Here is a 10,746-nt window from a genome sequence, read left to right on the forward strand (position 1 = left end):
TTTTAAAAAAACAATCTAATATTTAAAGCTAAATTTTCTTCATTTGGAAGTATAACTATTACCTTGTAGTTTATAAATCCTGCCATGGTCTTAATTTCCAGAATATTAGTTTCATGGGCTCTCAATTCATGTACAAGGTTATAGGCGGTCCTGTAATTCCTAATATAAACATGGGGAAGGCAGATTAATTTTAAGAAAAGATTCCTAAGAGCAAAATTGTTAGAAATAACAGAGATAATATTTACTCAACATTTCTTAGCACTCAACAGCTCAATAACACACACATATCAATCTCTGACTTCCCGAAAAATGATAAATTGATTCATTATACGTGGGAGGAATCAATGACTTCTCAGTAAAGACCAAACCATCGAACCCTGTTCTGTCATTAACATCTGTCTACAACTAATCGGAAATAAGTGGAAAAATAAAAGTGAAGTGGAAAACTGTTCAAAGTTACATCAAAAAATCAGCATTCTGAAAAAAAAAAATCAGGATTCTGTTAGAAAAAAAGTATTTTTTAAAACCATCATTACAACTTTCTTAAAGAGAAACTGTATTAGCAAAGAAGGTGCTATCAAGACAGACAGGTCAAAAGCTTTACACTCAAGTAGCTCTACAAGTCGAGTGGGCACCCCTGGCCTCGGGGGGACGGGCTGGAGTGGGGGACGCCCTCAGGGCGGGTAGTGCTGACGGAGACAGCCTGTGGGAAAGAAGCACCTGGAGATGGAAGGTAACCAGAAGAATCTCAGGCTTCTCCACAGAAAACTGTTTGCTCCTAACTTCTCCAGGTAACATTTTTCTTTCCAGAACTGGTTTCGAACAGAATTGGAATTGAGGGTGTTTAACTAATACTAAGGACAAAAAATGAACTACGTGAAAACCAGCTATACCTGTAGGAGTTCACCGAGATTTAAAGAACACAGCTTGGTGCTTAGCACCTCATTAGTAACAAGAAAGAGGAGGTTTCTGCAATATTTCTTTGAATGACAGATTTATTTATTTCTGTCCACTCCCTGCCCCCGTATACTTAGCCTCTCCTCAATTTTGGGATATATAGCTGGTTTTGATCCCTTTGCTACGCTGCCACTGTCAATCTTAAAAAAACTGAGTTAAAGCTAGGGCGAGATGTTTTATTGAATTGTCCTTCATAAAATACAAAAGCAAAGGAATAAAATGTTTAACCACTGCCAACACACCTGCAACTACCCTTCAAAGCACTAAGCAGAGCCTTTGAATGAAAAGTGATGTGAGTGGCAGGCATCGTAAACTAAAAAAAATTAAAATAAAAATAAAATCATAGTTGAATAAATGTACTATACACCTTAAGAAATTAGCCTGATTCAGCTAATGTTTAATATACATTAAACCTTGAAAACTGGTCTTAACACAAGGATTTTACTGAATACACAAATAAGAAGTGGGCAGCAGAATGAGAAGAATTTTAGTATTACATGTCTTTAGATCATGAAATTTAATTAAATTAGACCAGAAAGCTTTCTGACACTATAAAATTTACTTCTGATAATAATGGATATATTTTTTAAAAAATACTATGTATTGTATCTCTAGACAAATTAAAGTGAATATTATAATATTAGAAACCTGAATCTAACCAACATAAACATTTTAAAATTAAAGTTTGGCTGAGATTCAGAAATTGCCATTAACATGCTATTGAAAAATTTAGTTTGACAGCCGTTAGAAACTTACTTCAGAGCATTCTGGGTATCTTGTTTCAACTCACTGAAGAAAGCTATTTTGAACTGATGTCGAACAAATAAAAGCTGAAGAAAAGAATGAGAAAAAAATACCATTACTACAAGCATTCTCTTAAAAGGATAAAAATTATAATACTGTTTATTAAGAGGAGACCTAAAAGTATGAAGGAAAATATTCAAAGTTAAAGTTCAAGAATTATTCCAATAAACAAATATAGTTAAGAAGGCCATAAAAATCTATCTTTAAGAGTTTTAAGGGCAAAGAGCATAAAAGACATTTGTTTTTAAAAGCCTTTTTAAAGAACTTCAAAAGTACAGAAACCATTTTAAAAAAAATCAAAGTATTAAAGACATTTGATAATCCCCTGAAAAATAATCAGTGATGAATAATCTGTTCTAGAATGCTGCTATTATTTCCTTCTTTAGGAAAAGACATGTACCTGGTGCGTGGTTTTATTCAAAAATTCTTTATGAGATTTCACTCGTCTGATCTCAGTGTAGTAATACGTCTGTGCATGTTCATAAAAGGCATTTTCTAATCTGTTAAAAAAAAAACCCAACATTCAAACACTGAAGTTATTTTAAACCGAACTGTTTTCAAGAATCGTATTTGTAAGAACTGAAAGTAAAATCCTGACACAGATAATGTCTGGTTTACTTCATGATTAAGATAAAAAGGGAGGCATAATATAAACTGAATTTTTAGATTAAAAAATACCTACAAATAAGACAACTTCCCCACTTAAAATTATCTAGTCCAAGAAATAACTGATAAAAATAATTTTATTTTTATAATCTGTAAGATTACCCCCACCCCTACTATTTTATAATTTTATTAAGAAGTGTGAAAGAAAACAGATATCCAATACTTAATTAGATCTGACAATTTTTTGTGACTAATATTTAGAGTTTAAAGAATAAGAAAACTAAAGGGAAAAGGACCAAAACTAAGAACAGGCAAATGAGGTGAAAATAACATTTGTATAAATTAAATCCTGCTTCACTCCATAATTATGAGATGACAGATGAACCAAGAAAATTGAACGAGCAGTAGGTAAATAACTCAAAGTTCTGTTTGTGAAAAGAAGTTCATATCAGAAGTACCTTCCTAGGGCACGAAAGAAAGCTGAATTCATGGTCAGTGGAGTAAGAGAGAGCCCAGCAGAGCCAGAAGACAGGAGCTAGCAGGAAGCATACTGACAAGGAACGGCAGTGTGACTGGGGAAGTCCCCAAGTGCAAAGGACAAGCAGGAAATGTCAAAAGCCCAGAGAGGCAGTCCAGGGCCAGCCAGGAGGCCGGGATGAGCCACCGCGGAAGACGGGCACCTGCGGGGTTACCAGTCACCCAGATGTCGTCCCAGCCCCCCCGGGGCTCTCTGTGGGTCATGTGCTCAAACTGAAAAAACAAAGCTCATTATTCTTTTCCTCTGCGTTCTGGGCCATCATCTCTATTCTTAGTGGCTACTGGTGTGACTTTATCCGGGGTCACAGCTACCGATCATTGCTTTTCCACGAACTGCATGTAAGGGGTCCTGCAGGTCATCTTCCCACTGGACCCTGCTGCTATCCCACGCCCCCTCCTCCCGAACAGATACTTCTTTCTCAGCAGCCAGGTCACTTTCACACCAAAGAGAAAGCCATGTGCCTTCCAGGAGCAGATCATTGGCAGAAGCCTGCTTCTGAGACACAGGAACAAAGGCAAGAGAGGCAATAACTAAAGACAGACTACACTGTTCTTGAGTTTAAGGACGTTTACGCAGAATAAAAAGGGAAACCATTTTATAATTAAAATCAATGAAAATATTCATATCAAAATACATCCTAGTCAGAAACTGAAAACCATAAAACCTCTCCCCTACCACACTGAATGCTAGAAAATAATGGGTAACAGTCACATAATTTGTGAGACAATGCTGTGTCCCCAGGTAACATGCCTGCTATATACCAAGGCTTTATAATGCTATTTAAGATACAGTGGAGCTCAGATTCTTCTTACAAATTGTTTAAGAATATACATCAACATATCAAAAATGAAGCAAAACAACAAGCCAGAAATGAAGACACTGTCATATAAAAGGACACACAGTATTTACGGAAAAGTACAATGTAAAAACATGCAAATATTTTAAATGAAGGTGAGCTAGATCTACACGTGGTGTCAACGAGGTAACACCACGTGGTAGCTCAGTGTGTATTATATGATTACATTTACGTATGTGTGTATTATAAAGATTATGTATCATTTGTTCTTACATAAAAAAACATATTTCGAAAGGAAACTTAAGGAACTGTTACCTCAAGGAATTGGAGAAGGTTAAAGAAATGATGAAGACGACTTTATATTCACCTTATATCCTTTGTATCCTTTGAACTTTTCCCCATTGAACATGAATTTCTTTTTAAATAAATGGGTCTAAGCTCCCAATATCTCAATGCCTAATGAACAATCTAAAGAAAAAAAAACGTTAAGGACCTTTATTTACCTTATAATATAACCCACCAGGTGGTCCGTGTGGGGCAGCACGAATAAAGACTTGCCTGAGAGTTCACACGCATTACACAAAGCTGCAGCCCTTTCTGAAGCAATCACATCCTCCCCTGTTGACAAGTTCCACAAAGATAAAAGAGAGAAATAAAATAATTAATGTATTTTTCTAAATGAATATTTTCCCAAATCAGAACAATGCAATTAAGAAAAGACCAAAACCACTTTTCACCATGTCTGTGGACCCCTGGGGCCCTTGAGAGCCCTGTGGGTGCTCAGAAGTTACTCCGTGCATATCTGTCTGGAGAACACCATGGAATTTTCTACTCAGCCAAGTCAGACAGCCCAAGTAATGCCAACAGACTCTCCACATAATCGTTTCAAAAACTGTAACTAAAAATGGAAGCAACAATTCATGAAAGTGGTCTCCAAAACTATTTAAGATGCTGTAAGTTTCCACATAGAAACAAAAAAATCATTTGGCCTCTCAAAGTCTGAGATAGTAGAAGAAATAAGCATTTGAAACAAAGACATTTTCTTACAGGAAACTAAAAATCCTAGTGTGACTCTTTGCCCTATTGCAAAGTTAAGAAAAAATATTACGTAAGGAATACAATTTCAAATAAATCTCAGATAAGTAAAAAATCTTTTTTAAAAATCAAGTGATTTGACACAACATCGTAAAATTATTATAAATCAATAAAAAATTTTTAAAAATATCAAGTGAATAACCATTTTGTCAAGTGACATGCGCCCGCGGGGGGAGGTAAGTAGAACTAGGGGAATAGAACTCAAGAAGCTCTGCACTCTTTATAATGTTTTTAATTTTTTATAATAAGCATTTAATTATGTGTTACTGGTACTTTTTAATGTTAACACTCTCTCTTTCCCATAACTGAATGCATAAAGCATTTTAACTTTAAAACCTAGGCCTCTCGGTACTAAGAACTAGAGTTATAAACCAATCAATTAGTTATTAATTAACTACCTGGGGGCAAAGGGGTTTTTTTCTGTATCAGTACCACTGCAACTTTTGTGTTTCTCCCTTGTAAACTCTGCCTGCAGGGGAAAAATAACAATAAAATTAATTAAATTGTTTCAAATTTTTAAAATGTATTCAAGATTTTACATAAAGCACAAGCTTGATAATTCAAAGAAAGAAAGACAAATTTCAACTAAAAAATCCCCAAACTTAGGGGAACTTTTTTGCCACATACAAAGAAGCATAGGTGCCACAATGACTTAAATTTTTAAAATATAATCTCACATCAAGCTTCAATTCCTTATAAAAACCGGCTTTAAAAGCAAAAAGTTTAACATACACTTTAATAAACTACAATTTAATTTCTTTATAATGACACATTACAGAGTAGTCAGCCAAAAGAATTATTTTGAAACAAATGGTGATAAAGCAGAAAGTGTTTTATGAGACTAAATAGCAAATTGCTATGTCTTCCAAAAAAAAAAAAATCCTATATATGCAAGAAAAAGCATTTGGAAATTCAGGCCAACCTGTCTTCTAAATTTCCTCACATTGCTCAGCATTATTAAGTTAATATTCATGCTACCTGTTAGAAAGAGAGCAGGTTTCACCAGAGGTCTGTGATCCCCCAACGACCGCTGTGGCCTGACCAGCACTCAGCTGCCCTCACTGACGGTCAGGGGTCAGTAAACTCCAGACGTGAGGGACCCGACGCGGTCCACCTGACAAACGGGGCCATACCTGACGATCTCCACTCTGGTCGCGCACTCGGACTGCTTTTCTTTCCACTGGGGCTCGTCCCAGTCCAGCTCGTAGAACACAACCACCAGGGCTGGCACCAGATTCAGATGTTTATTCATCCAGCCCGTCTTCAAGATCCCTTTGGGGATGTACCACTCGTACGAAGTTCTCTGCAAACGTTGGCAGAAGATGAAGAGATACTTGATCACAAGAGCACAGGCGCTTTCTTTGTGTTTAGCTCATTCAGCAAACACACGCCAGCTTTTTGAGATGTGGATACCGAGGCTCACAGAGATCAGGCAAGAGCTAGCGAGTATTGGAGGCAGAATCTCAACCTTAGAGCCGGTACCATTTCCATTTACAGAATGACCAAAGCCAAAGCGTATCTAACGATGTCAAGGCTTTCAAATACCTGGAAGTAAACAGTCGCTTTCCCGGGATTCTACTTATAAATTCTACTTATATTCCTCATCATCCTAGTTTCTGCTCTTGTAAAAGCTGCTCAAATTAAGTATTCTCTAAAACCCAATATGGCTTCATTAGTTTCAAAGTCATATTGCCAGGATGGCATTTCACCTCACTTGTGGGTGGAAGAAAAAATAAAGGACAATTCTTAAATACAGAAGCGTGACAGCAGTCACCGGGGGTCGGCACCGGGTGCCCCGTCGTGGGGAGGGAACGTGGTAGGTACGTTAGCCCTGGGAAAACTCGGGTGAGATCTCCAATTTCTTCCAAGGCACCTGCACTGGCTCAGATACTCCAGCTCGTGCTGGTGCCACCTCTACTTCCAGTGAGGAAAGGTAGGGACAGCAAGGACACCTGACACAAAAAACCTGGGAAACAGGAAAGAACCAGGAATAGGAAAATGAGAATCGAGGAGGAAATCCCGGAAGGGCTGAGCTGTGCTGGGCCGCTGGCCTTCCCTGATACAAACACCACATTCAAAACAAAAAAAACAAAAAACATGGAAGGGCCAGCAGGGCTGTGACTCCCACACCTGCAGAGAAAGCTCAGTTTCTAGAGCTTGGTGTATGAAACTGCGTCTCCACTGTGTGACTCTCAAACAAACGTTCAAAAAAAATCAGCTGGTGACCAAATCTACAGGTCCTCTCCCGCCCCAGCTTAACTGAGGACAGCTGGTATTTGCATTTTTAATAAACACCCCAGGTGATGACGATACACTTGGGCCAGAGACCAGACTATCAGAATCACTGCTCTTGGGCAGGAAAAAGTGGGCAGCTTATTTTGCTCAACGTGTCTTACTAACGGACTTTCACCATCAAGCTCGTTAAGGTTACAACAAATATCGAATCAATCAATATACATAACGTTCTTTAATAAGTGGATATAATAAGCACCATACATGTAAGAGCTGGTATTATTAATGCATACTATCATCATTATAATTATTTTTCTGTGTAAATCAGAGTGTCTACCATGATGTTCACCCTAAAAATCTGTCCTGATTCCACACTGGAATATTGTTTTAGTTTCTGTAGAACTCCAAGGACAGACAGCATCTCTTACTTAAATTTCTATCACCAGTCTGCTGCATAGCTCCAGGTACATAACACAAAGCAAGTGCTCCAAACATGAGTGTGAAATTGAACCAAACTGCAGAGACCAGGGATTCCATAAGGATACTGGCAATGATGAATGGGGAACCGAAGACCTTCCTTTTAGAGAGGTCTTTGTTAAAATTATGGAGACTTGAGGGTTTATTTTTTAAACAAATTTAAAAAAGGAAAATCTAGGGTCATAGGTTAAAAAGCTTAATAATCATAATCATTCCTCTGGAGTTAAAAGTGATTATTAGATACACCTGTAGCATATTGGGGTGTAATAAAATGGCCTAGCATTTTCTTCATGCACCACTGCAATCATACCCTTGATAAACTAAAGAGTTTATTCACACAGATACAGGAACAAAATGATACACACACACAGAAGGAGAGAGGGGGAGAGAGAGAGAGCTCCCATGAAACCATCATGGCATTACCTTGGGTCTACATTTGGGATACTCGTGGTCACCTGGGAGCACCTTGAAAGAAATCGGTACCCGATCGGCCCTCCGGTTGGCACAGAAAGCATCCCAGACAGCTCGATGTACAGCATTATAAACCACATCCAGGCCCGTGAGGGTAACAAAAGCCATAGGCCGACAACATAACTCCACAGGGAAGTCCCACTGTGTGGGGCTCATGGTCAAGGCGTCACGAAACTTCTGAAATACAAGTGTTAATACATTGCTAATTAATTTATTAAAAGCCCACATCTGCATCTAACACGAGCCTCCACCATTTAAAAAGCATTACAAAAAGGCAAAAGACTTCGAGTGCCTGAAAACTGCTGCACCAGTGCAAAAGAAGAGGGCAAAAGGGAAAATTTTAATTCCTGAATTGGAGCTATTAAACTTTAATAACTATTGACATTACATTTAAAAAAAAATCTTTCATATTACAAAGGTTGTAGTCAACTTTTAGACAAATCAGGATTTTCAGTAACAGCTCAAAACATGCACAGATCCTTGGGATGGGCAGACCAAGAAGGCAGGAGGGTGATCAAATTACCTATTTCAGTTATAGAGAAAAATAATTATTGACTTATATTCAATAAAGTACAACTGTCTCTAATTTCTCTGTAATGTCTTCCTAATGTCTAATTTCCAATTTTGTTAGGTATTATTAAAATAAAAAGCTAATTATCTAAATAGCTGTGTTTCCTCATTTCATCACAATCAATACAAATGTACTATTTAAAGGAAAATCTACAAGGGAAAAACCAACAAGGAATGGAAATCTCTAGGAAGACATGTTTCCACTGTGTCCTTTAGCTGAGAACTGGTCTACATAAACACAAGTAAGCACTTCCTTTTGAAAAGCAATTATATAAAAATGTGTTTATCCCAAACAAAATCATTTTATTTTAAAAACAACTTCTTACTTCCAAAAACATGTATCATTATGCCCATTTAAAAGGTGGTCTCCACCAGCACGTCACACAGGACTCAAATATAATTTCTGTGGAAAGCGAGGAGCGCCTCTGCCACCACTTGACAACCAAAATAGTATTTTTAACTGAAAAGTTAATTTAGGGAAAGACTATCAGGCTTCTTGCATTTAAGTACAGAAGGAACAATGGGTACTAAATAAATGGCTCAGAAAGCCTACCAGAAATGACAAATGTCCACAGCAGACAGAGGAGTTTTCGAATTGTTTTAACAGATATTTTGAGGGTTGCATTAAACTAGGAGGACAAAGGACTGCATGTTCAGAAAAAGAAATATTCTAATTCTAGGGAATCTGGGGAATTTGACCCTCTTTTTAATTGAGATGGTCAAAACACAATTTGGGTACCGCTGCTCGATACCAAAGAGTCTACATTAGAGCCTTAAAGGCCCATTTCCTTTAATAAACCCAGAGGCTCAAGAGAATTAGCTGTGGTCTTTGAATGGAGTGGATAGAAGGGGAAACAGAAATGGCTTTTAATCATTTAAAATCACAATGCTCTCCAAGAGAAATATAATATAAACCACATAAATTTTCTAGCAGTCACATTAAAAAGTAAAGAAGCAGGTGAAATTAATTTTAATAATATTCTACTTAACCAATATGCCCAAAATATTATCAATTCAATGTTAATATAAAAGTTATTAGCAAGAGATTTACCTTTTCTTGTGCTAAGTCTTCAAAATCGTGTGTATTGTATGTACCCTCAGAGCACATCTCAGTTTGGGCTGGCCTAATGCAAGTGCTCAATAGCTACACATGGCTCCTGGCTACTATACAGAACAATGCAGCTCTAAATTAAGGTAATTCTGTCCCAAAATTACTGTACAAAAACTGTCTCTGAAATTCTTATCACATTTTACCTTAGAGAGCTGTGGCACTTGAAATGGCTGTACCAAATTCCACAGCCAAAAAAAAAAAAAATTATGGGCAAAAGACAGGTGAAGACGTTGTACGGATCTCAATAACGGCCTGTAGGAGAAACTTCCAGATCTTCTGGAGAAAGAAGCAACTAACCCAACTATGACATGGAAGGAGGTGCAAAAGTAGCAAGTGAACACTCGGGAAGGGAGATCATGTAGGGCAAGAGAAGTCATCTGGAAGCTGGCGTGGCAATAAAATAAGACGTAGAATGACAGACTGCAAAGAAAGGTGACCCAATCAAAGTGGCAGATTAAAAAAATGATGTATACACTATTTTTTAATTAACAGAGGTTCAAAGTGCACGACACAAGGCCAGTTAAGGATGAGAGTCACAGATGTTTAACTACACAACAGTCAAAAGAGGAACTCCAGTTTGAGGCGGGGATGATGGAAAACAGCTGACGCCGAGGATGTGAAGCAACAACCCGACTTAGGAAAGCATTCCGTCCCCAGGGCCGCAGAATCCTGCCCGGGAAGCTCCAATGAGGAAAGGGGGAGAAGAAACGCTGCAGCCCTAAAGGCAGGCGCTATCTTCCTCCTCTCCTCCCCCGTAAACCTGATGGTCCCAGAAACAGGTGCGTCTTTTCTTTACAAGGTAAAAGAGAATTGCACTCGCTGATGCTGTAGGAAAACGCACCCACTACCCTCCCCAGGCCAGCATGGTTAAGCACCAGTTCTCTCCCCTGGCGGTCTGGCCCGGACTCACCCAGGCCGCACGCCCCGGGCCCACTGCATCTGCTGCCGGTCGCCGCCAGCCGGGGGAGGACGAGGGGAAGCAGGCAGGAGTGTCAGAGAACGCCGGGAGCCTTGCCCACCGCCACCGCCCCTGAGCCGGGGCCAACCAGTGAGACTTCCCTACGTCCACCTGCGCAGGCCCAGGAAGTA

The 10,746-nt window shown here is 38.6% G+C and overlaps 1 protein-coding gene across 2 annotated transcripts in view; it reads right to left on the minus strand.

The window, feature by feature from the left end:
- The window catches only part of TRAPPC11 (trafficking protein particle complex subunit 11), a 37,434-nt gene extending 26,732 nt beyond the window's left edge, over positions 1-10,702 (minus strand). Inside the window, exons 1-8 of one of the 2 annotated variants that reach the window (XM_015248975.3) lie at positions 10,568-10,702; positions 7,929-8,150; positions 5,930-6,099; positions 5,195-5,265; positions 4,205-4,319; positions 2,162-2,261; positions 1,714-1,787; positions 63-159 (exon numbers count right to left, since the gene is read on the minus strand). In XM_015248975.3, coding sequence (XP_015104461.1) covers positions 63-159; positions 1,714-1,787; positions 2,162-2,261; positions 4,205-4,319; positions 5,195-5,265; positions 5,930-6,099; positions 7,929-8,132 — 831 coding nt within the window. In that variant the 5' untranslated portion in view covers positions 8,133-8,150; positions 10,568-10,702. Of the gene's footprint in view, positions 1-62; positions 160-1,713; positions 1,788-2,161; positions 2,262-4,204; positions 4,320-5,194; positions 5,266-5,929; positions 6,100-7,928; positions 8,154-10,567 lie in introns of both variants that reach the window. The other variant, XM_006197974.4, reaches the window with a different exon arrangement.
- Between the last annotated feature and the right edge of the window lie 44 nt (positions 10,703-10,746).

Source organism: Vicugna pacos, chromosome 26, assembly GCF_048564905.1.
Source record: "Vicugna pacos chromosome 26, VicPac4, whole genome shotgun sequence".
NCBI classification, from domain to species: Eukaryota; Metazoa; Chordata; class Mammalia; order Artiodactyla; family Camelidae; genus Vicugna; species Vicugna pacos.